This window comes from Oenanthe melanoleuca, chromosome 18 (assembly GCF_029582105.1).
Source record: "Oenanthe melanoleuca isolate GR-GAL-2019-014 chromosome 18, OMel1.0, whole genome shotgun sequence".
In the NCBI taxonomy this organism is placed as follows: Eukaryota; Metazoa; Chordata; class Aves; order Passeriformes; family Muscicapidae; genus Oenanthe; species Oenanthe melanoleuca.
Window position 1 is genome coordinate 3,200,028 of NC_079351.1, and position 27,335 is coordinate 3,227,362.

Genomic DNA, 27,335 nt, shown 5'->3' on the forward strand with positions numbered 1-27,335 from the left:
ACAATCAATTAGTAAGTTTAATTATTGTTTTAAGAAAACAAACACAAAACCAAGAGCTCAGAACAACATAAGTCTTCCCAGAGCAATTATCCATGTTAAATTAAGACATTAGGATTCTTGCATATGTTTCCCCAAAACGAAATAAATGGGATGAGATAAACCTTGGGTGAAAATGCATTAATTCCAGGCAATTACAGTGACCTTAATCAGAGGTTATTTCTGTTTGGTAAACAGATCAATTATGGAGGCAAAACAAACACAAGGCAAAGAGTTCTGACAGCACAACCACCTGCACCCACCTGCATTTCACAATCTGCCCGAAGGTTCAGCTCCTCACAGCATTCCCTGGATACCCTCAAGAAGATATAATCCTTTGTCTTCTCCTCAATAGCTGCTTCATAAACCTTCTCTTTGGTTCCTTGGGTCTGTGCTGACTTTTCTTTAGTGACAGGCAATAAATAAACAGCATTGACTTTGGTCATCACCAGCCGTCCAGCCAAAGTGTCTTCAGAGAGCGTCTCAGTGAGCTTAAAGCGGCCAAAAAGTTGTCCATTTTGGGCATACTTTGCACCTCCAGAAACACCAGTGAGCATGAAGCTTGCTACAATCTGCAATTGCACTTTTATGTTGAACCTAAGTGAGAAAGCATTGAGTCAGTGCACAAAAATGCTCTCAGGTTCTGAAATTTCAGGCGTTCAGAGTGAAGATTCACTTCATTAATTATTTTTTAAGTATGAACAAGTACAGTCAAACTGGCCCTTTTTAAGTATGCAGCTGTCAAATATCCACACTTTCCTTTTGACTGTAGCCTATAAAGTATGCATGTCTAAAAGAATCAAGATCTATGAATTTTAAAAAAAGAAACCTCAAAAGAGAGAAACAAATACCAGATACCAATAAAAGCTTAGACTGAATGAATCATATACATCCCAAAGCAGTAAAAATTTCTATTTAAATAGTCTGTAATCTTATGGTAGGTATGCAAGGGGAGACAAGCAGGCAAAGAACAGAGCAAGATTCCTGTTTATCCCATCTGTCTCTTCCAGGCTGCATACCAAAGAGGGCAACCTCCATCTTAAAAAGTAAATTGTATTATACCTATAATTCAGAGGGATTGATTAAAATGCAGTGAAACAAATCAAACTGGAGGCATTAAAATTATATAATTTTATTTGCAATGAGGGAATGGCACCACAGGCTCAGCCCTATAAACCATCTATCCACAGAATTCCTGTTAGCAGCAGCTTCCTCCTGTAATCAGAGATGTAACAAATTCATCCTCTGCAGTTATCATTTTCCAGAAGTCACATGCACAACACAAGAAAGTGACTTATTAGCACAATTCATTGACCTCTCACCAATAAAAAGTAATCTCTTCCTAGTGTGTTAGGGGTTTTAAAACAGATTGTTTCAACCTAGTTTTAAAAAGAACAAAGAGGAACAAAATCTAACAACAGAGTAACAATATTCATTTCTTGTCTCATCAGCAACCTTTTCCTAAATTTGCAACAAATTACAGATACAAGTAAAACTCATTCAACAAGTGAAATAAAACCTCTTGGAAAAATACATTCTTATAATACTTTTCATACTTATACTGGTTTTATTTGATCTGTTCTTCTTATAATTTCTATTTTAACCTAACAAACTAGTAATTGCTCATTCAAGCCCTGCAGTATAATAATCATAAGCCTCTAACAATAAAATTCAACACTTTAGCTTGGTAATTAAACATCTACCAAACCAATCAAATATATTTTTTCAGATCTGGCAAATCACAACTCTTGCACAAAAACTGCAAGTTTGCCCCCATGTGGTAACAGCTGCTTCTTTACAGAACATGGGCATTGTCAGATCTGAATTTCCCAGTCCTCCACTCTCCAATAGCAAGGGAAGTTTTCTCACCTAGCAGGGATCTGTTTGGTTATCACTGACCACAAAGGTCACTGCACAAGCTACAGTGAAAGCTTCACCCACTCCTTCCCATTTCTACACAGACCAATAAAAACCCCACAAAAAAAGACAAGCTTTCTTCTGTTGAAGTGCTGCACTATTCCAAAGGAGCTATCAGCAAGTCAGCAACATCTAAAGCAGCTCACATCTCCTTGTTAAAACACTATATAAAACACTGAAGTGGGTAACAAGGGCTGGGAATTCTTACTGAGATACATTTGTGAATTTACGTTGTTGAAACTTCCCTAAAGTTGATCCCTATGCTGCTGAAAATGGATCAACTGAAATTCAGATTTATAAAAACGTGCTGCAAAACAGTTTTATTGCATTTCTGAGACAAGGCTTACTAACACAGGTTAGTGTTTTCATAAATGACTGAAATGCATCTGCTGTGCTAAAGGGAATCTCAAGTTTAGATTATCAAGCAATTTCCATTGAGCAAGCTGACACCTTCTGGCAAACTACAAAACTACAAAATCCTCTCAGGATTTGATTTTTAAAAAATCAAAAGTTGCTTCTTTCATCCATTTCTCACCCTTGATTTGCAGAGAGAATTTTCAGTCAGGCTTATAAAAAAATCCCAAAAACTTTTATTTTCTACTAAGCATTGCAAATGCCAGCCTACCTCCAGTGTTCATGAAGCAGCTACAAGAAACCCTGTTGGTCATATTTAAAACCACAGAATAATTATGAAGAATGACTTCATAAATCATTAATCATACAGTACCAATGCAAACAATAAATTCCCCAAAGGCAAACAAACCCATCCTGGACAAAGCCCCAGGTGCCACTTTGCAAAAATGCACATTCAGCACATTTGCTCTGACACCTGCAGGTTCAGGGTGTGCAGTGGGATACCTGCCTGGGGAGTGATCAATGGAACACACAGTAATGACAAAAGCAAATTTATTTTCCATCAGAGCCAGTACTTGACATGTTCACAGCCTTGAGGATAAATCTGCTCTGTAATTCTGGGAGCAAGGAAGGAGCTGTCTGTCACCTCACATCCCCTAATGCTCATACAAGAAAATGTTCCAGTCACTCTAACAAGTATATATTGCTTTTCTCTTCAACATGAAAGAGAGAAAGGAAGAGTTTAAAACCATGAACAGATATTTACACTAACCAAAACCAAACTATTATGAAGACTGGAACATTGATTTGCTTTTCCTCAAAAACAGTATGTTTGCACTCGGAAATTCAAAGCAGTAACTCCCTTATTATTCTATTTTGTGATATTCATGTGGAGTAACTTGTACAAATGTCTCTTGAAATATCAAAATAAACATGATACAAAAGTAAAGTTCTCTGAGACAGTCCAGAACTCCCTTATAGCTGAATTTTAGATATGATCCAGGCACTGCAACTTTCACCCAATACTGAGTTCCACTCAGGTGATTCCACATAAAGTCTGAACCAGCACTTTCCTAGAAAGTGAGAAACCATCAGCATTCTTAAAACCCAAGGATCCACTTCAATCTGAACTGCAGACACTAGAGTTATTCCAGTGTTGCCAGAAGATCACGCTGCCAATCCTACTACTCTTACAATGTACATTCACAAACCCTTGAAAGTGCAACAGCTCATCAACACTGCCACTGTGGCACCACTTCAGACGTGTTACAACCCACTTGCATCTGGATTTCTCAGCCCATTTCCAGGCTTGCAACCCTGACACTTCACTAGAGAATACCAAGTGTGTGATCTTAGCCACAGAGGAGTGGAAATGTCTGCTGGTTTGAGCCTCGTTACAATAAAGTGGGTCAGCTACAAGATCAAAAGGATGTTTGTCATCAACACTACCAAAACAGGAGATTTCAAGTATTAGCACTTACTTTAAACTTATCAAGCAATAAATTACTGCTGCACCAAATAGTCCAGAGGAGAAGTATTACATACAGGATACACTTATTTTTCTTTAATTTCTCCAGGTTTGCTGCTCTTTGGTTTCCTATGAAACTGCAACTCCCAAGGTGAAAATTCTATCAGTAAAAATACTGCTCATGTTTTAATGGTATTTCATAATATTTACTTTAAATCCTCTTTTGTTTTAAAAGGCTTAGAAGAGTTAACCTGTTTATAAATATGTATGATGGAGAATATTTCTGTAAGCTGGAAACAGTGTTTAAGCATGATTGCTCCATGTGTTAGACTCCAGCTCAAGAGCAGAGTGCAGCAGAGATAAAAGATAAGAAACAGGTCAAATACTGCCCTTCAGCTGAGATTTAAAAAATAAATTGAACCATTTTTCTGCTTTAAAAGCAATGGAAATACAACTACTCAGTATTTTCTAAGTTCTAGAGGGTTGGTTCAACTGAACCTTTGTAGCTCCAGAAATGGTTCCTCATCCTAAAGACCTCCTGGATTTGGAACTTCCAAGTAATGGATAAAACTAAATTTGCTACCAAATTAGGCAAAAATGATGTTATCTATTTTAGACTTTCCATTCTGAGTAGTGACAAAACTCTGAAACACTTTAGGACCACAGGAATCCAGGAAAAATTTTGACCACATATATTAAACAAAAAAAAGTCCACATGTAGGTCTGTAAATGTGAATTTCACATCTTTTTCCTAAATCTCTATTTTTCAATAATCTACACCAGTTGGGTAATTTCTACATAACACCTAAAGACACAACAAACCAAACAATGAATATTATTTGCTTTTTATTAGGGACTTTTATTCAGAAACTGGGTGTCAACCTATTTAGGAAAGTCAGCTGCCACATCATCACAAGATCAGTCTGATCCACCCACAATTCAACTCTTTTTACAAAGATTTTATATATTCCTTTGCCATAACCTACTTTCACACAGGAACAAAAATATAAGTATTACTAATATAATTTTGTATAGACAATCAAAAAATTAGAAACAATAATAATTAACAAAACCATGTCCAACAACTGCTTAGTGCCTGCAACTGTAAGCACAGACTGATAAACATTATTTGTTTTCAATTAATTAGCAGGAATTTATATTTAAGTGACCTTTACCAAACATTTCTATTCCCAGACTTGTTCAGGTTCAATTCAAAGAAACAGGAAGCCTCAGTATCTTAAAGAAGGAGTTAGTTTTAATGAAAAAAGCTGCCACCCTCATTTGAATAGGAATATTTTTATAAAGGAATCACTTACTTGCTAACTTCCTTATACTGTGCTATTTCCTCAATATAAAGGAGGTCGTGGAGCCTTGACTGATAGTTGGTCTTGGTCAATGATTTGTCCAGGACAGATTGTGTGAATAGCTGGTCAGCAGACAGAGGGATTTGGTATCTGGTGAGAAGGCTCTTCTCCAATTCAGTAGTTTCATTAGGCTCAAACTCAACAATAGTCTTAGACGTGGAATCCCAACGCTTGGCCGTGGTCAGGAGCTGTTGCCGTGCATGCATCAGGTATTCAAGGTCTGCATGGACACACAGAGCAGGGAAGGTGTGGTTTGTTTTTACAATCCCCAGCTGGATTGTTTTTATTTCAAAAAATAAACTATCAAATAAAATCCACTAGTAAAACCAATTCCCTCAGAGTCACCAAAACACAGGCAGAGTCTCCTCTGCCCACAACACCTTTAGGAAGTTCACTGCTGGTATTTACTATCTCTGCTTTTCAGAGAGCAGGCAGGCTCTCCAAGAGTACCAGAAAATCAAACATTCTATAGATAGCAATTAGAATTAATAAAGACCAAAAAAGTACTTTTATTTAAATAATCACCAACAGTTTTGAAGGACTTGGCACTGCAATATGCTTTAAAATCCAACTGCAACATTCCCTGATTTCAAAAATATTAAATAGTAAGGAACCTTACAATGTGTATTATAAAATTTAGAAGGTCATAAAAACAAGTTGATAAATCAGCTGGTAAGGAATCATCACATTTGCAACACTGTGAAAGCCTTTTTAAAAGTTCTACAGCCCCCTAAGCTGTGAGTGGTGCAGACAGTTACATAAAGTAGCTAAAGCTACTTTACGAAGAAAAACTTGGGATATGTAACCTAACATGATATAAAATTAGAAAATTCAAAGGAAATTAATTTTTCAGTGTACCCTGATTTCAGGGACCACATATCTAAGATTAGAAACAGAAGACCAAGCACTTATCTACAGTCACCTAGAATATATCCATTAATACCACAAAACCACTATGACAACAGTGAATCAGTTAACAGAATTGCAGCTAAATTGCAGAGCTGAAAATATTTGGCATTTATAGTCAAGATATGCTATCTTAATGCATAATCTCTGAGCAAGATTTAACATAGGTATCCAGGATATCACACCAACGCTGAAAATGTGCAAAAAAGACATTTTCAAATTCAAATTAAATGCTTAACATCATCTTGACTGTCTTTAGTCTAAATAAGAAAAAAAACCCCAGCATTTTAGCAAAAGAAATCTCTGTTCAGCTTGACTGTGACTACAGGAACATGGCTTATCCTACTCACTGATCTCATGTGTTCACTAAGAAGACACATTTAATACATCACTCAAGCCTGAACCATACCAGTAGTTACAGTTGTACGGCAAGAAAAAGTCCAAGTGTGCGTGGTTTGTGTGTCTGAAATAACATCACCATAAATTAAGCTTTCTCTGCTGCAAATCACACTTCAGATCCCAAAAGCTCAGTAATTATGCTAGGACTGACTTCTTGCTTGCTGAACAACAGCCATTTAATTCCCAGCACTGGAGAGGCTTTCCCTGGAAACCTGACATAAACATTCCACAACATCTCAATTCATATATACCAAAAAGTAAAAGAAATGATGGAACTGGACACAGATCCAGTGTAATTATCCCTCTCTCTTGCCTATTACACACCTCTTAGATTACACAACAAGAAAAGCCCAGAATTCTGTAGTTACAATTATCTGTAAAGCTCTTAACACTCTATCCGTTGAAACAAGTATTAGTGATGAGCTGCCTGAGACAGATGCTACCTCCACCTCATCCATCACCTTCATGTGGAATTCAATTGGCTGTTCCTGGGATCCCTGTGGTTAGGACTTGGTTTAAGGCTCCACACCACAGACAGGTTAGACAGGAACTCTGACTCTGCAAGCAGCTCATGCCTTGGTTCCCTTGATGTACCCCAGGTTTACAAGGCAAGGGCTGTTCTCCACAGGCCCAGTGGCTCAAGAAGTCTGTGATGAACCCCATGCTCCATGGAGATGATGGAATAGCCCCCACTCCCTGGCAGTGCCACAGCCTCTGCTCCCAGAGATGTTACACCATGCACAGTGCCCTGCTCCTGGCTAGAAGCGCTTGGGTCATCTCCAAAGACCATGATCTTTGGTATTTGCTATTTACAGCTTTGTTCCATTAATGCTGCAAATGTTAATCTGTTCTATGGAAATAAAGGCCAGAAATAGAGAATTGCTGTTTTCTCAGCTTCATCCTTTATCCTTCTTTCTCTCTTTTTTTCTTCTTTCTGCTTAAATCCCAATGCTACAATTCTGTTTTGATGGTGTTTTTATCTCTCAGATTTTCATTAAAAATTAAGATCCTGTGTCCCACCCAATGGCTTACTGCCAAGTGATACAGTGACCTATATTTAGCTCTCTAACACCATAAATCAAAGTGCCTCCTTCTTTTTTTGCACCTCTTCAAACATCTTTCCATTTTATGACATTTTTCTCATACTGGAGTTATTTCAGGTTTGAACTGAGAGACACAGATCAGTTTAAGAAACAGATTAAATACTTACAGTAACTTGTAGCTCATTTTTTATACTTGAAAACACAAATATAGTTACACTTTCTTTACATTTTCAAAATTCATGCCAGCAGCAAATTGCTGAGTTAGAAGGCTCTATACTCAGCCTCTTGCCTTTGACAATCCTAGTCAGGTATTGCAAGAGAAGAAAAAAATACAAACCAACTTCTCAGTCACTCTGTTTTAATTACTGACTTTATTACCCTGTGTATTCTTATACAGAAACACTTCATTTCTCTAATGACCTTTTCTGACATATTTAATGTCTTCATCAATATAAGAATGTTTATAAAAACACAAACATGTTTTTATAAAGGCAGAACTACCAGTGCTGCACTCAGACACATATCAAACTAGAAATTCCCAGCATTTTAATCATACTTAGGAGCCGTATCCTGACACAGAGTAAGTCATATCCCAATTATCTGCCTGATTTACACCCTCTGAAGCTTTTGCTCACTATTTCTATTCATACCTATGAAGAACATAGGATACAAAAGTACAAAATATTATTGAGCTGTTGACAGAGATATTGTTCTACCCAAAACTGAAAAGGAAAGAGATGGCATGAGAGATATCCACTGTACAAAAAAATAGAAGTTTTAGTACATTACCTTCAGTTGAAGCAGCATCAATCATCACTCGTTGCATGAGGACTGGTTCTAATCCAAAGTCAAACACCACAGTTTGGCGAAAAGTCCCAAAGATTTCTGTGTTAAAGGCTATACTGACTTTGTATATATAGTGATCTATTCCATTCTGGACCATCTTTCCTCCTATCCATTCCTGACAGTTTTCTGGAACTTCTTGTGATACCTGGGTAGTGCTGTCTCCAGCAGATATTGCAACGATACTGAAGTGTGGTCGATGGGCATCATAAAGCAATGCCACTCGATACAGCATTCTTGCAGGCTGGAAAAGAAATGCAAAGGTTGAAATACTGAAATGATTCCAGGAGTATCTTCACTTACAATCAGATAAAGAGGGTCAATAAGAACTATCAGTTTCTCAGAGCAGGTACAGGTCTTGCCTGATTTCCAGAAATCTGGGCAGCTGATACATAATCACCAGAGCTGCTAGGAAAAAAGAAAGAGAAGGGAAGGTGCTAGAAAGCTTCTCTGTTATAAGAATGATTCAACTGAAATTTTAATTGCAAAAGGTTATGGGTTGCATTCTAATTATTACTGACTCACTTTCAAAAAATAAGTAGGCCTACCTTACATGTGAGAGCAAATGTCCAAGTCTGGTGGGACTTTTTGGTGGTGACAGTTACTGAGAGCTCGGGATTATGTTCTACTCTCACTCCTTCTACACATTCACTTAGCTAGATTAAAAGAAAAGGAAGACAACATTAAACTTCTAGAGGCAGTACCAAAACACAAACTTTCAAGAAAAGGTAGCATTTTGTTTAATAGAAAGAGGGAAGGATGGTTTCCTAGATCATGCAGGATTGATGTAAGTCCCATTCAGGAGTTAATGTAAATATGTGCTAAGACAGAGAGACAAGCAAGCTAAATCTACCAGATCACACTGTGCAAGTGAAGAATTGAACCATTTAGGGACAATTAACCACAAGACCTGATTTTCAATGAGCAACTTAATTGTAAATGTTTAAAATAGAACAGAATTTCATTTGGAAAAAACTATCTGTTATATAATGAGGCCCAGAAGACCCCAGATCCCACTGACATCAATAAGACTATTGAGACAACAGGAAACGAGAATCACACTTTCTACTCATCAATGCATTTTGCATAAAGTCCACTTTTCCCAGATTTTAATCTACAATAGATGGACCGAAAACTCATTATGGTTAAGTAGAGCTGGTCAAATGCCACAAAAAATGTTCCTTCTAATTCCAAAGAGCTGCTAACATTGATCACATCCATATCCCACAGTCCTTGGTACTCAAACACTTTTGAGTATTTGGGGGATTGACTGTTCTTCACACCAGTGCCTGCAGATGCAGGGAAAGGAAAAGAGTCACACACAAGCAAGAGTACTCTCCACTAAGCTGTGAAACTTTTACCATTCATTCTCCAGTTTAAGAAGTTCTGCCATCTAGTCAGGGAACAGGAACAATACCATGGGACTTGCCTGACCCATCCTACGCTGGGAGTAAAGAATATGCAGAATGCACAAGCTGTGATTAACCCACAAATCAGCTTAAATTGCTTTCCAAGAAAATTTAGGGCAAGATGGAAAGGGGAGCAAATTGCTGGAGAATTTCTTGGTGAGGAGTGATTCGACCAGCTCTGATAGTCAGGGCCAAAACCAGGCTCATGCTAGTTTTAAACACGAGCACATGGAGAAGCAGGATATTTTCCTTACAACTTTCTCAGGAGATAAGGAATTCATCCATTTCTCAATCAGGGTTTCCATGTAACTGCCCGAGCACTGTTTGTTCTCCTTCTGCTGCTTCAGCCGGATCAAGCGGGAAGCGTATCGTTTCTGCCATTCTGTCAGCTCTTCCTGGGAATGTGCTGAAGTACACTGGGCACCATACCTGCAGATCCCTTGCTCTAAAAATCTACATAAAATAGGAAAAAAACATTACACCTTCAACTTTCAGTCTCCAATTAAAAGAATTTTTTTAAAAAATAAATTTATCAAAATTTTATTTGTAAAGCCAGAAGGACATTTGCATTCTTTAAGTTTCTCTTACAAAACTAAAGGAAGTTTAGTCAATGTGAATTAATTTGGAAATATATATATTTATACAGCATATCCTAGGAGAGGCAGCAGTTTCTATCATTGCAAAGCCCAGAAAAGTATATCAAGTTTATTAGAAATAAAGGGGATTGAAGTCTTAAGAAATTTTCAGCTTTAAAGAAAACAGAATCAAGTGTTTGTACAGCAATTAACAAGAGGAGATCACAGAGCATCCCTGAAATGACTAGGCTCTGTATTAATATGCACAAAGCCCCTTTTTAATCAAGGGCAAAGGAAAGATGTAGCATAATTTCATCCAGTGATTATATTATTAGCTGATAAATACTCAGTCAGCAGTTTTTCCTGGAGCAACAGTGACATCACATGGCCCCTTCTACTAAATACACCTACACAGAAACCTCTAGGAAAAGGTTTAATCCTCTTCTCTGGAAAGGGTGTATTAGTTTAAAAGGATCTATTCTTGCAGACAGTAAGAATTTCTTAAAGAAGTACATTTTCCACTTAGTGGCATGTGCTGATGCATCGAATTAATGCTATTCCAAAGGCCTGTATACAATGAAGCATTCTAGTTCTCAGAATTTACTGCAAGTCTGGGCAAATGCCTGTATAACTTGGGAATTATATTTATAATTTAACTCTGTATTAAAATCATAAACCACAAGGCAGTAGCTGCAGCTCCACCATTCTTCAAAAGTGAAGCATTTAAAAAATAGATGACAAAATGAAAATTAAATAGGGGGAGAGATTTAAGTTCTGAAGCTACTAGGAAAGCATTGGTTATGCAGAATAAAATTAGGCCAGGAGACTGTTTTGTTTGTTTGTTTTGCAAAAGGAGACTGTAAAAAGTTAATGCAAACATCACATTTTTATTTCCACAGTACATGTCTTATATAATATGAATTAAACTGTGAACTTTGAGCTGTGAGACAAAACCAAGCCACACCTGACTGTGACATGAAAAACCTTGCAGCACAAGTACCCGCACATCTAGGTCACACTTGCATCAGTGACTATAATTTGATTTAGCATACTCTTCTTCTTTAAGAAATGTGCTTGAAAGTTTGCATGCCCAAATTGACAACAAAATAAACATGATATATAACACCATGTAACTAAGGGCCTTCTCAAGCTATGTTTCTTAATATATTTTAAATTAAAATATTTTTCTTGGCAGTCAATTTCAGTATTCTTACTGTCAATTTTCCAATTCACCACTACATTAGAATGTTTAAGTACAATTATGATTTTCACTTCCTAAAGTAAATGGAGTGCAAGCATAAAAAATTGCTGACCTGTTCTTATAACCTACATAGCAGATTTAAAATCAAGAGAGCTTCCTTTTCATTATTTAACAGGAAAGCATATTACTTTAAAATATGTCATCATTATACAGGTTTTCCAAGATCCCATTGTTCATATTTTTAACACTTTTTTTCCCCTCAATTTTACTTTCTTATTTAATACCTCCTGCAATTCCATAGCTTCATTATCTAGAATAAATATGCTGCACTCCTACTGCTTTATGGCACACAGGGGAAAAATAAACCAGAGCTTCAAAAAATCATATTCAGTACCTGCAATTGCCTCTTTGCAAGGAACTAAAATCTTCAGTCCCTGGTCAGAATTATGCTGTTCACAAGGATTTGCTGAGCAAGGCACATCCTTCTCACTGGAAGGGTTAACAGTGAGCATAAAGCTCATTACAGCTTCAGTGGAAAAATGTTTCAGAGCAATGGTTGGAAACATGGGATAGATGTTACTCAACAAAAGATCACCACAAGCTAAAAATTGTAAATATCTGCTTTTTTTAAATTGCTGAATAAGCACCAGACATGATTAAGAGTCAAGAAGAGTTGCCAAGATTTAGCATCTTAGAAAATCATGCCAAAAGTAGCTCAAAATCAGCAATTCAGTCATGTCATTTAAAAAGCAGGTCAGAGCTTTTGAAAATAATTTGCATTAGTTACATAAATGGCAGAATCAAGTGCATAATGATGGTTCCTCCCCATAGATATTAATACAGTTTTATGTAGAGCAATGACAATTAACAACACAAAGTATAGGCAATATTGACCAGATGACTGGAAAAGACAAGGAGAAACACCAATACAAGCCACTGGATCTTCTCTGTGTATCTGAGTTAATGCAAAAGGGAAAATAATGAGATCTGAGTGAAATTCTAATTTTTTTTATCTGAAGACAAAGCCCATCTACCAACAAAGTTCATTTATTAGAATGCAGCACTGTCTGCTTACACTGCTGCCTGGGGAACTTTTCACACCTCTGAAATCACCCAAATTAGAAAAGGTGGAGGAGAAAGACAGAGCTGACCTGTTACCCTCAAACCACTGGATTATGAATCCTGACTTAGTGATTCCATTCTATAAACTGAAGTGGATAAACTGACCCTTCCAAAAACCTGTGAACAGCTCTATTCCTGTTCTAACAAGCACCTTCACTTTCCTGGCCTCTTCATCATTCTGTCAGCAGGTAAATGAAAGAGGGATTATTCTGCTGCCTTGGAGGGGGTTAGGATTAGTTAAAGGAGTTTACCTTTTACAGAGTGTGTATTCCTCACTGCTGGTGACGCCCCTGGGAGGGGGGCGGAAGTGCCAACCATCCCGTGACCCTGCGGGACACAACCCGGTTATTTCCCAATTCTCAGCTTTCCAGTCACTCAGCAGCTGCTCAGGGATCCACAGCTCTAAGCACCAACCCAAGGTGTAGCTGAACACAAGCAAAATTACCTCCCACCCCCACAAAACTGTTTTACAATCCATGACAAGCTCGTTTAGAGCAAAGGTCACAAAGGTGAATTTCAAACCACCTGCAGAAGGAGCAGGCTCTGATACAGCCCCCTGTCAATAAACAGAAACTTCTGCCCCCAAATTCAGCCAACACTGAGATAATTCCATCTCACCGAGACTCATCACAACAGTCAAGCCCCTTTTTTTGCATTCTACCTGCAATGCAGCACTGGGCATTCAGCAGGACCCAAGTCTTCTCACTAGGAAATTATGTAGTTTTAAAATTGAGTTACATACCTTCTTCTAAATCTTCTACATGATATCCTGATGGTACTTTACCAGCTGCCTACAATTATATAAAAAGCCCACAGTTATACAGGAACACAAAACAATTTCATCAACAAGAACTGCTGTCAAAATGGGTTTTAGAACAAGTATTACAAAAATATCAATGATGAGTTGAAATTACTTCCAGTCACAAGCCCTGCTGATAATAAGGATTCTGATAATAACAGGAATTCTGACAGGAACACCAAGTCAACTGAAAAAAACTTTTAGAGATTTTTACAAGACCAAATTCCACCCTGCAATCAACTTAACATGGTCTGCGGTGAATTTCTAAAATGCCAAAAACTAAACTGCATTGATAAGTCTTTCAGCTTTCAATCTACATCAAAAATAAAGCACAAATAAATAACTAAGCATAAGGGAAAAAACAACAGAGGGGACAATTTAATCAGCAGACAATTTAATTGACCCCCAGTGCAAAAAAAAAAAAAAAAAAAAAAAAAAAAAAAGAAGAAAAAAGGTGACTGAGAAGGCATTCATATTGTTTAAAAATTTCTGAAGTCATGTTTATTACTTCAGACTAATTTCCAACATATAAAAATGCAATAAATAAATAAATAAATAAATAAATAAATAAATAAATAAATAAATAAATAAATACTGTAGATCTAAATGCTTGGAATTCTTTCAACTTGCCACTTCAGGAATCAACAACCTATCAGCATCATTTTTTATTTTCTCAAACATCCTGAAAGACTGTGATGAAAAGTTCCTGAAGAGGTTGGTGGATGAAGACCAACTCAAACAGTAATTTTTAAACCAGACTGCTCCCAGTGAGCCTGGATCTCCTGGGACACATGGAAAGCAGCCCTTCAGCTGCTTCAGGTACTGCTCATTATTTTCCCAATAATATCCTCATTATTACCTCTGTTTCAGCAAGAAGTGTTTTCAGTCGTGTGAGATCTTTAGTTACCATCCCGTTCTGGGGGCAGAAAGAATATTAATTATTGAACTCATAAACCACCTTCATTATGTGCATTAAACCACAGCAGCCAAGTTCATTTCCCCCTCAATACCAGAAGGAAAAGAGAGTTTGACTTACAACACCAATTTTAAATAACACTAAATAAAACTGAGTGAACATTATGGTGAAAAAGGGAATTCTACACTGGCCAAAATCAGCACTAGACTTACAACAAGTATTAATACAGGACAATTCAGGAAAGCACCATATTAAGAAGAACTTGAGGAAAAAATATACACCATGGTTACTGCAACACTTCTGCTCTGAAGAATTGATATAACAATCTTTCACTGCTGTTTCAGTGATGGATTCATTTCTTTTTAAGGATCTACTTTACAGATCACTGATTTCTGCAGCTCCATAACTCTTCCTGCTCTGATGTAGACTGTGTAATTTTTGGAGTTTTTCCTCAAAAGCAAAGATTAGCCATGTGACTAACTGCATAGTCAAGTACAACTGAAGTAAAAATCTTTCAAAAGTGAATTTATGTGAAATACATAGATATTTCTAACAATTTCACACTCTTGTAAGTTAAAAACTTTGATTAAAGGAACCCAGACCTGTGGGGTTTATTCCAATAACCTCTTGCAGAAACTTAATTAAGTGCTACAGCATTTGTTAGACTTCTCCACATTCTGACTGTCCTACTGAGCAGGAGAAATCACTCTTTGCAGAAAACTTACACATTTAACAATCCTCACACTTAAGCATTTTCCAAAATGATTTTTCACTTTTTCAGCAGAAGGCTGAAAACTGAAGTTGTTGAACTTAAATTAGAGCAAAAAAATGTTACGAAGAACCATTCTCTTAAGCCACTGGGGAGGAAACTGGATGGATTCCAACTCTTCAGCAAATTCATTCCAAAACTTTGTTTCACTTCTTCTTTCAGACAATGGCACAGTCAGTAAATCAGCTGCTGATTTTAATATTCCTACTGAAAACAACTGTGTCTAACAACCTAAAGCTTGTAAAAACCTCTCAAACCCTGCTTTGGGATGACACTCTGGAGCTTGACACAAAGGTACCTTTATTTGCACAACAACAGCTCAAAACAAGGGCACTCCACATTCCCTGCAATAAGACTATTTTACTAATTTTTCCTGAAGGCAAGTTTCCTTCAATCTCACCAGGAATTTTTCAATGAAACATTTTTTCATTAGAAAACAGCTAAACAAAGAAAAAAAAAACCCCTTTCTTTATGTAAAAATAGTCAATGGCTGGGGGAAGGGAATTCAGGATACAGACCAGACAGACAAACAGAACTCTCAAAAACAACCTACTCATTCAGTTAAGCACCAAGACACAGGAGACAGGATCCAATCTCAAGGTAAGAGGTTTTCCTGCAAATTTCTGATGTCCCACATTCCCCTCAGTCTGACCAAGCTATGACCATGTTTCTGAGTGTGTTAAAACCAGCAGCTCATGCTGATGAGCTGCCTATTTAATCACAATTACAGAAATTAAAAGGACACTATTCTTTGGAGACTTACATATGTCCCCAGTTTCTTCATAAAAGTCAGAAGTTACTTACATGTCTGGGGTTAAAAGCATCTTTACAAGTTTTAACAGTTCAAGGGTAAAATAGAATCTTTGAACTCAAACCTTTATCTTCATCTTGAAATGCAAAGCTTTTTTCCTTTCTCTGAGAAGCTTTTTATGCTGTCTTACAGCTTATCATGGGCCAGTTATTTAAAAGTCTAATCAATACTTTTTCTGCTTTAATGGATAGAATTCCTGAAGTCCAAACAAAATGGGGTCAGGTACAATTTAGAATAAGCAAGCAAAAGTTTGAGATTTATATTATTCTTGTCAATCGCAAAATATGCAAATTTATTTTACATTTCCTGAGGATTTAGGGCCAACAATGAAAAAACTTTCCAAAAGCACACCAACTCTGAAACACTGGTTATGCAACAACTTGGCATCCTGATGATACATGTGTGCCCATATATTTATCTTTTCCACACAAATCATTTTTGTTGCCACCTGCCAGCGAAACATATGTTCGGAAGTTTCTTATCAAACAGATTTTTTAAAAGAAGGAAATACAAAACTGTTTTTTTAAACCATGTAGATTGCAGCAAACCCACTTACCAGTGATTCCCCCATCAGTGATTTGGAAAGAACATTAGAGACAATTTGCAGCTTCCCTTTGAGATGCATGCAGCAGAGCACTGCCCGGAGAGATCCATCGCCCTTGGCCAGCCCCTCTCCCAGCACTGCAACACAAATCAGCCACTGTTACCCACAGCACACCACCATTTAAGTCATATATACAGCTTCCCTTCATCCTTAACAAGAAAACAAAGTCTGAAGCTCAGGTTAAACCCATGGCTTATTGGATATAAATTAAGTATCATGTGCTGTTGTCTAATATTAACTTGAAGCTTGTCTCCCAGCAGCTAATAAATGCTGCACATGAGCTCAAAATAGGCTGTCATATTTACATGCTAAAATAGACATAAATATGGGAAGGGTAAATTCACATCCCTGACACAGACACAAAGGACCTCCTCTTACAGAAAAGGTAAAAAAGAAATAGCAACCAACAACCTCTCAGTAACACAAACATGCTCAGGAAGATCCATTCATGCTCACAAAACACATGCCCTGTCGTTTCCAAAAATAGCCAACCTCCTCACGGGCAGTTCCTGCTCCTCTAAAAGGGCTTTTATTCACTTATGCTGCAAAGTGTGGCATATAGGAACGATTGTCTGAGCCCAGAAATTTACAGGCTCCCCATAACAGAAAACTTTCTGAATGCTTCTTAGCATGGGATCAGCAGCAAGCAGTGCCAAGCACTTTCTGAACACTTCCAGCAGGGACAGGATTTATTTCACGATACAGACGTGTTTCAGACAAGCTGCAACAACACTTAATCACAAGTATTACCTGTCCAGAAAACGAAATACCAGAGTGACTAAAAAGCTTAGCAAGCTAAGCATGTGAATTCAAAAGAAGGCTGGACAGTTGTTTAAAATTAAAGAATTGTAAAATAACTGTTATTGCAGGCAATATCAACATCTGTCTTTATACTGCTACTCATGCAGATGCAGCGGCCTCTCTTAGTGCTAACAGGAATTTCATATACACCACAACTTCAGGATTACATTTTAGAGTAATAAATCAAAACTCCTCACTCAACAGACGTTCACGTCGTTAACGGAAATTGCATAAAAGACTCAATAAATAAATAGTCCCACAAAACATTTAAACAAAAACAACTAGGAATCTCTTCAAACTGCAATGGCAACTAAATAAAGTGCCTCAAAGATTAGTCTGAATTCACCACTCTGACAGTACAGACCACATTGCCAAAAATAGCACTTACTTCCCAAATCAGAAGCAGAAGCACCAAAAATAGCTTTAACATGTCTGACAGTTTGCTATTTTAATCTCAAAGATTAAATCTCCAATTATTATATTTCATATCACTATCTTCAAAATATCACCAAGCTAAAACATACAGTTGCACGTAAAAAGTTGCAACACATTAACCACTACTTCTTGGGAAAGATTTGCGGAATAATTTAACAGATTTTAAACCACCATCATTCCCTGTAACACTGCAAGCAGCATACTATAAACAACATGTACTTCTCCAGCTATTCCAGAACACATTGATCATTCAGGTTCAAATAAAACCATCATAGCTGTGCAACATGTCAAGTCTTGTAAAAAGGCAGAACAGCAGCTTGAATAAAGCTTTGCCCATTATAAAAAGCCTGTGAGAATCACAAGGAGTGTCAGTATCAAGTAGTCCATACTAAGGTTGTTTCTTCCCAACAATTCAAACATAAAACCAAAACTAAGACCTTCTGGGATCATAAATGCAGATAACCTAAATGTCAGGTGCTGGGCTACAGTTGATAACCACACATCATGGAGAACCACAGCCAAATCATTCATTCATATATTCATAAAAATATGGTATGTGTGTATATGTGTGTATATTTATATATGTATAAATACATACACAATATTTTAATATAAATACATAAATATGGCATTAGTAAGTTCAAAAATGTCCTCAGTTTTAGATCTGGAAAATAATATGTGCAGAACATGCTGGCATGAATGAAGTAAATTAACATTAATCTAGATGCTATTTCTTTGTTAAGTAATATATATTTAAAGGCTGTTCTTTCTACCTAATTTAAGAAAATAAGATAGAGATCAATGGTCCTATTCCACCCACTTCCATGCCTGCCCAGCGAGAGATGACAAGCAGCTCCCATGACAGCTCCTTTGAGATACTGATAACTGACACACACAGCAAGAAAAAGTTCCATAGATGAAAGTCACCCTGACAAATCCATCAGAGCTCATTGATGAGAACACTGTTCATTAAAAGCAGCATTCTCCCTCCTACCTCCTTTAACCATCATTCAGCTTTCCATACGTCTGTCACTTTTATTTGCCATCATGAAAGACAACTCTGAAGTTAGAATATTACACCCCTATGGCATACATCAGTAAGGTAAAAGAAGTTTTTTAAAATAGCATACATCAATATAATAAATTTTTTTTTTTTTATTTCAGACTATTTCAAGAATGGTACTGATTAAGCAACAATCAGACTTTGTTAAGGTATTAAACTTTAATTTCACACCTACAGAAAGCAAATTTATTTTTCTTAGTCAATTTTTACAGACCTTTACAAGCAGGCTGCAGAGTGCCACAAATTCCCCAAACTATGACTTGGCTATCAGTGAAGACAAGCACGTTAGAAAAACCCAAAACAACAAAAAACTCACACACCCAGAAAGGAACAATTTAAAGATTATCATTGCTAGCATAGGAATGTCAGAAGAGTAGATCACAGTCTGTGTAACAAAACTGCCACCTGAAAAAACTTCATTTAACATTCAGGAATAGTTAAAGAATTAAACCAGAAAGGTGGGATCTGCCCACCTTTTCTTTCCAAATCTAACTAATAAACTCTGTTCCAACACTTTCCAAACTCAGCAAGTTCTCAGTGAATTCTGAATAATTTGCATTATAGATGAACAACAGAGGATTAAGAAAGGTGGATAATTCCTTCAAAAATACCCAAACTGAACGAGGCAGTGATACACGAAAGGTTCAACTTCTATGTGACATAGGCACATCTGAAAGCTTTAACAAATGTTAATCATCTTGATTTTCTCTGAACTAAGTCCCAAATGCAAACCAAAACATCCACCATGTCCCTGGGAAGAAAGGCGGAACAATCAGCTGTCTTTGTGTCTTTATCTTTGTGAGAATCCTGAAATTATCAACTCTTCCTACATTTGTGCACTGAAATAACTATTAGCCAAATAGCACCACTGAGCCAAAGACATGTATTTGATCCTGATACTTGAGTAAGAGCTGAAATAGTGAGATCTCTCTTTAAGGGAAGCAAAAAAAAAGGGAGGGAGGAAACAAAAAAGCAGAAAAAGTATTATAAAGAGATACATAATTTTAAATAGGAAAAAACCACTGTCAGCAAACTAACAAATCTGGGCATCTGTTTTAAAAATCCAGACAACTGACTGCAATTCATAACACTATGTAATAAAAAAAGAAATAAGCATACCATGCCTACAGTCTTCATCTGCTTGCCCATACTTTTTCTGAAAGGTAAAACATGAAAAGTTTAAAAATAGCATTATTCCAGTTAGCATAAACAACTACATGATTGAATTACAAGTTTTTAAAAATTTTTTAGAAAGCATTACCTCATCTTTTCATGGGTGGAACATGTAAAGAACGTAAGTCATGTGTCAATTATAATTTAATTAATTCTTAGAATGCTCACTTTTTGTCAACTTCTCAGCATGTGGACACTTTAAAAGAGGAGACTGAATGGGCAAAGGTGTGTGTGTTATATGTTTGTGGGTAGCCCATAACACCTAGAAAAAAATATAAAACTTAACTTTCGAGACGCTGCTTTTTGATCTTGCACTAATATAGTTATGTTGAAATTTTAAGATATGCACATGATTTTATTCTTTTCAGCAGTGATTTTAAAGATTTTTTTTGTTTGGTAAAACAAAAGGAAAATTCGGATTATTTTCCTCTTTTAAGACTTTATGTATCTATATAATTCAAATCTTTAATAGGAAGGTTTTGATTTCAAGTATTTTTCCAAAGTCCCTGCAGACTCAGGGCAATAGCACCACTATGATGAACATCCACACAGGTGCCTCAGAGGATTTTCAAAGAGTGATGTCAGAAATGTATTAAATAATCCAAGCACCAATCTGCATATTGACTTACAGAAATAAATTTGAGAGGTCAAGTCTGTGGTAACACAACTTTTATTAGAAAAATCAACCTCACTTATTTGTCAATCTCTTCCCCTGAGGAGCCACAAGATAGGTCACTTCTTCATTTAAGTGGTTTCCCAGTTCTTGTTTTGCACACTGAATAATCCAATCCAGCTATTTATTTTAAGAATGCGTAAAAACACTCCCTTAATCAGATGGGCAAGATTTGTCTTAAAGCAGCCCAGTTTTGTGACTTGGCCAAACTTTTTCCACCTGGGATGAAACTGCTCCTACTCAATACATGAACATTTGGAGTGGACAAGGCTGTTGTAAATTTGTAATAGCATTTCAGAAAGGTAAAAAAAAGAAGGTTGTAGGTTTATTCTTAAGCACTGAAATATCCTTTCCTTTAAGAAACTGTAGCTCTGATGCTTTAAAGGAAGGACACAACTTTGGCAATGGGGTCACCTGTAATTCAGGATTATGCCTCCTGCTTTGCATTTACAAACCTTTACAAGACCTGTTTTCACCTAGCCACTAAATATTTGCCAGAGTCTAAAAGTTACATCTTTCACCAGATATGCTCTAGCCTAGCCCTGGAAAGCTGGGATTAAGCATTAGAAGACTAATTTTAGGCATGTGCAAATGGAGCTAAAGCAGGTATGAACCAGCTACCTTGATTCTGGCATTTCTTAACTTTGTTTTTTGAGTGGTTTTATTTGTGGAAACAGTAATTTCATGCTCTTAAAAGGTAAGGTAATTTGGTATGTAATTCAGCATATGTACCCCAAATCCAGTTATTTTGCCTTCCTGGAATAAAAATATATATTTTTAAATGTTTTAAGTATTTTTCCTTATTTGTTTAGAAAACTGTGATTGAGACCCAAACCAAAAGGTTCTAATCCTGAAAAGTAAATGGATCAGAGAGAGCTACAAGACAGAAGCCTCACAGATGCTCTAGCAAGAGGGATTCTGTGGGCAGAGCAACATGCCAAAAATTCTGAGTTGTATTTAAGTCTTGACAATACAAGATATTTGACTTTTCTTTCCAGTTGACTAAATACTATAAAGAGTCACACTCACAAGTTGTAAAAAGGAAGCAATTCTATACAGAAGCGTCTCGATTTTGATGCGGTCGAGTTCTGCCTGGCAGGGCTCCGGGAGGTGAGCTGGGGGGTACTGGCTGAGGGAAAGGAGAGCCTCTGTGCAATGCTTCACTGCCACTTCATAATCCTGCTGCTTAAGGGATTCACATGCTTGTTCACATGCCTTCTCTGGTCTTCTGTCTGCCATGACTCAGGGACAGAAATCCTAGAGCGGGGGCAGAGGGGACGATAAAACGTTGGTTAGCTGTGGAATGGCACTGACAACTTGCCAACCAACTTCCATTCCCGTCTCAAGGTGCTGTATCACATCCCCCTCGTGCTGTGCCAGTCACATTTCCTAAACCAAGCTTCTCACTAACTAATTTCTTCCCAGGCTTTTCTCCATCACTCCCAGCTCTCGGTTTTGATTCTAATTCAAGAAGGTACTCAAAGCCCATGACTGATTTTAAGAACAAAAATAGAGGTTTCAAATTTTAAAGTCAGCATGAATTTAAGCAGAGGCTTTTGGGTCTTCAATGGTAACATGACCTTTGCTTTGGAAGGAACACAACTCATTCCCTAAGTGCTGTTTCTGAACCTGCAGCCATGTACTCCACACCACCACCTCATCCAAGCACTTCTCACCTACACTCGGGAGGAGGAGACACTTCCTCTGGGTGAAGCACAAGGACAGACAGGGAAGGACAGGAAAAACCAGGAAGTCAACAGCAAACCATCCACTTGTCTCTTCCTTCTGCTGGTTTAACTACATTGATGGCTGAGAAAATCTAGATACTCCTGCCACACCAACACCTTTGTGGAGAACTTCTTAAATAAAGTAAATATTTGGAGGGGGAGTGAGACAGTTATTAAAAAAATCTGTCCAGACAGACATTATCTGCCAGTAAACTAAGACAAATGGTTATCCACATCTGAACCACCAGTAGAAGAACAAAGCTCTTATACAATCCCTGTCCACACTCTCTCCTCATTGACATATTTGAATACATGATACACATCACCAGAGACACTGTGTATTAAAGCTGACTTCACAAAAATGGGTTCTGATAACTGAAAGAGGAAAAATCTCAAGAGTTCTTATTTTTGCTTTTAGCAAGCAGCATACTGTCAATATTTGTGATTAGAGATCAACTATTACAATTGTCTCAACTATTTTTAGTTCACTTGAAAAATTCACTGTTAAAAGCTTTCTTTATACTTGGTATTTTCAGATTTTCAACCAAAGGTAAAGTAACTTCAAGAATTTAAACTCAAATAAATGCAGTTTCCTCATATAAAAAATAATCCATTATCCCGCTTTTCCCATTAACACGTGCCTAAGCCAACATTCAGAAGTAAAGTAAACAAGTATTTTCAAATATTGTGCAACATAGTGTTCTATGTGTTCCCTCCTATTGTTAAATTTCCATTCAGTATCAAAATAATTACATAAGGGAATATTGATTTTTCAGTACTTAAACCAGCTTCCCTTTTACAACACTAATATAAAAATTTCTCATTTAAAATAAAAAAAAGTCTTCTCTAAAATGAAGAAACGTAAGCATGAATAGTTTGCAGTTCTCCTGGTACAAATCTGTGACGTGTGCCTCTTTCTTAACAACAGCCTTACAAAATATTACCTCATTCATCCAGGTATTTCTTTTTCTGCTAAAAATAAGTCTGCATTTTCAAACAATAGGAACAGGCAAGTAGGTTTTGATTTCCATACATATGAGTAAATTCATTCATGAGGTAATTCTATTAAAGATTCTGCTGGATCACTTAAGCATGTATTTTCAATTACATAAATGTTAGGTATTCTTAAGCTGTGTATATAAGGATCTTTTCTAGATACAAATAAAAATTGCACTGGTTTCCACTTCACTACCATTTTAGGCCACTGTGTATTTCACAAATCTAGGATCTGCTTCCACAGTGACACAACAGTTAACTGATGTTTTTCTCATGTACATTCTGTTTTCCTCCTAAGGGACTGACAATAGAGGACTCCATGAACTCTGCTGTACTTTTGATTTCCTCACTTCCTGGCTGACATATAACCAAAATTCCTTTGACCAAAAGGCTGAGCAGAGCTTCTGTGTGTTTATTCCCAAAGAGCTGATTAAACACAGATCCCATCCTAAGTGACCTGGCCAGCACAGCTGACAGATTTGAGAACCCTTCTCCTCCAACATGGCACTACGTAAAAGACAAAGATGTTCCTTATCAATTGCCTTATGCTGACTGCTTGGAGAAATACAGAACTCATCTGTTTGAGAAGCTGGATTTTACACACCCAGCAGTGCCCACACAATTTCTTTGGTCAATTTGAAGACTCCAGAGCACTTCAGAGGACATAACTGACCCTGAGTAAATCCTGTGAATTAAGTGGAAGCAAGAGCAGTAAGGACCAAGTTGTTGGAAAACTGGCTAAACTGAGTCACACCAATGATATGTCAGAATGTAAAAAAATCCACGGAAATCACAGTGCATAGGACATACTGATAGATAAGAAGCTACTGCACTGTAATTTGTTTGGAAAAAAATCAAATTATAACAAACAAAACCACTATGTGGATGTGGACAACATATGGAAAAGGATGCACTCAGGCTCTCAAATTTCATTTCCCATCCACAGCCATACATGCAGACTCAGACATGCACATTTATTAGGTATTTGTTCCATCTACTTCAGACTACAATCCAGGTGCTCTAGACTGTTCCTTGGAGACACCCAACTTCTGCTGACTTCAGAAACATTTTTTTCTAGTTTTGGTACCCTAAATCAGCAACTGAGACTTGTAAACGTGAATTACAACCACCATTCCTTAAAATCTAGTCTGTTGAAGTACCTGACTCACCTACATTTAAAATCATTCAGAGCAGTTCCTAAGTCCCAGCAGGACCAGGAATGTGATTGTTCATTGTTCCCCTCTGCTGGTGCCTCAGCTCAAGCCCAGTGTCAAGTTCTGGGCTTGTCCCTTCAAGGAGGGCATTCAGCCCAAAGAGGGAACAGAGCTGGGGAAGGGGCTGGAGCATCAGTGTGGTCAGGAGCAGCTGAGGGAGCTGCTCAGCCTGGAGAAAAGGAGGCTCAGGGGGGATCTTCTCAATCCCTACAATTGTCTGAAAGTAGTCTGTGGCCAGGTGGGGGTCACGCTGTGTTTCCTGGGAACGAATGACAGGGCAAGTGGAAATGGCCTCAAGCTGCACCAAGAGAGGCGTAAGTTGGATATGAGGAAAAATTTCTTCACTGGAAGAGTGGTTAAGCATTGGAATGGGCTACCCAGGGAAGTGATGGAGTCATCATCCCTGGAAGTGCTCAAAATACAAGTGCAGTTCACAATAAAGTTTAGATGGCACAGTGGTATATGGCCAAAGGCTGGACTCAACATTCAAGGTCTTTTCCACCCTTAAAGTAATCAAAGCATCACTAACAGCCAAGGAGCAAAGGCACTTGTTAAAAGAAATTTATTTTTAGTTCTACAGATCTTTATTTTCAAGATTTCAGGCATAAAATTGGAATTTCTACATTCGCTCTAAGAGTAGAATTTATTAGAACTGAAAGCTGAAGTGTCAAAAGGCCTGTGCTATATTCCCAACTCTCTTTGCAAAACAACAAATTACTGATGAGCTTTACTTCTGTCTGCAAAACTGAAATTAAAATACTAACATGTTACAGAACAAACATCAGGATTATTCATTTTCTCAAAAAGACCTAGAAAACCACATGCCAAAAGAGTTCTAAATTCAATTCTGAGAAATAATTTATCCTCTAGTGAAGTTTAATCCATCTTCAAAATACTGGAGAGGCACATTCCCACTATCTAGAGTTGTATATTTAAAATATGTGGACATACCTAAGAAATTATATATCTAAATACATAATCTGGCATCATACTTTGTACTTGAAAAAAAAAAACTCCTGCCCTGAAGTAGAAGAGAACTTACTGAACTTGCATTTCATTGAAAACCAATTTGTACTCAGCTTATCTTCCACAAAATACTATTTCAAAGACCTGGTTAGTTCCAACTGGTGTAACTTAAACCATGGTGGCTTTTACAACTAACCATGACAATTTTTTTTTCGCCCCCTACAACTAATGATTTTCAGGCTCAATATTCCTAGTGAGTATTCCACCTTCTTGCCAAAGGGGTTTTGTAAACAAACATGTAAAGAGTAACTAAAATCCAACCTCCAAATAAAGCTGCATGTTTCCCCTCCAGAGCTGCAGAGGGGGCTGGGAAAGGCAGAAGGGACAGCTTGAGGATGAAGAGTGATAAACAACGTGATCCACACAGTCATTTATTTCCAAGTAAACATTACGCCTGCTTGGTGCACAGGAGGCTCTGAAGAACTACTCCACAGTCTGATGAGTCCAACTTCAAATTAAAATCGATGTAGGAGGAGAGAACATCATGAACTAAAATTCCAGGGTTTCACGGCAGTTTAACTCATGACTGTGCACTTCCACGCTCCACATCTTACTGATGTGTTGCATGGAATCAAAGGGTCCATACACTAAGATAATAATAAGTTAAAGCATGTGACGGTTCCTAAAAAAATTTCAAACAGATGCTTTTTCAATTCACTGTAAAGCATCTAGCCAGATAACTCTCGCTGTACTTCATAAACAAACAGATTAGAGGGCACAATGCTGTTCCTATTAATGTTACTGGCAAAATTCCCAATGTCTGCCAAGACAGAAGGATCAGATCCAAGGTCTCGCATGCCAAGCTGACAAACAGTAGACAAGTCAGTAAATATTTGCATATTTTAACCAAACATTAACATCTCTTGTAAAGATTTATGCTAAAGCAATGATGTTCAACTTGCAGTCCTACAGTGAGACTGGTAGGGATTTACTGTCAATTGAATTTACTTCAAGAGCCACATCCTGGGAATCGCAGAGTGAAGCAAATGAATGAGATCCATTGCCATGGGGAACATGCAGGGGAAGAGCCTCTCCAGCTGCCTCCCATTACAATCCATAACCCTCCAAACATTTCTGCTGAGGGAAAGAAGCACAAAAAATTCCTTGCCAAGGCCATTCAGCCGTGTCCTCCTGCTAGCAGCCCGCTGTCCTGCGGGAAGGGAAAGCAGGAGATGGATCTGCCCTTCCATCGCCTATTGCGGTCAAGCTGGCGCAGGCTTGAGAGAGAGCAGGGCAGGAATTCCACTCATCCTGCCCCTCTCTACAGAAATGCAAGCACTCTGTTTGCCAATCCTTTGGGATTTTTCAGCCCATCACACAGGCTGGAAAGACTGGCCACCAAACTGGAGAGAAGTTTCAAACACGTAATAAATACAGGGAATACTCAAGAAAAGACAGCTGGTTTATCAGAACTTCCCAGCAATTCCTTTTAAGAGCAAGAAGTGACCTACTACATTTATTTATAAGGTTGGTTACAGAGCTGCTTGCTCTGTCCCTTCCTCAGTAACTTCCAAGCTTCAAGTCAATTGGATCAGAATTTCTCAGCAGTTTGAAGGGTCTTGAAGATGCTGCTGGTTTCATGAAAAATGTGTAACAAGACACATAACAGACTCAGGGAAAGGTTAAGTTATAACTCAGCCTCTTACTGATACCAAGACATCAGTTACCCCATCAATTACTGACACATGCTG

General features: G+C 37.5%; 1 protein-coding gene across 4 annotated transcripts in view; it reads right to left on the reverse strand.

The window, feature by feature from the left end:
* Positions 1-27,335, reverse strand: part of HELZ (helicase with zinc finger) — an 85,951-nt gene that overhangs the window by 46,940 nt on the left and 11,676 nt on the right. For 2 of the 4 annotated variants that reach the window (XM_056505724.1, XM_056505723.1), the window contains exons 2-12: positions 21,711-21,938; positions 19,955-19,991; positions 16,489-16,613; positions 14,296-14,352; positions 13,380-13,428; positions 12,889-12,964; positions 9,994-10,192; positions 8,879-8,986; positions 8,277-8,574; positions 5,092-5,359; positions 300-633 (exon numbers count right to left, since the gene is read on the reverse strand). In XM_056505724.1, coding sequence (XP_056361699.1) covers positions 300-633; positions 5,092-5,359; positions 8,277-8,574; positions 8,879-8,986; positions 9,994-10,192; positions 12,889-12,964; positions 13,380-13,428; positions 14,296-14,352; positions 16,489-16,613; positions 19,955-19,991; positions 21,711-21,920 — 1,761 coding nt within the window. In that variant the 5' untranslated portion in view covers positions 21,921-21,938. The remainder of the gene's footprint in view (positions 1-299; positions 634-5,091; positions 5,360-8,276; positions 8,575-8,878; positions 8,987-9,993; positions 10,193-12,888; positions 12,965-13,379; positions 13,429-14,295; positions 14,353-16,488; positions 16,614-19,954; positions 19,992-21,710; positions 21,939-27,335) is intronic. The other 2 variants (XM_056505726.1, XM_056505725.1) reach the window with 1 other exon arrangement.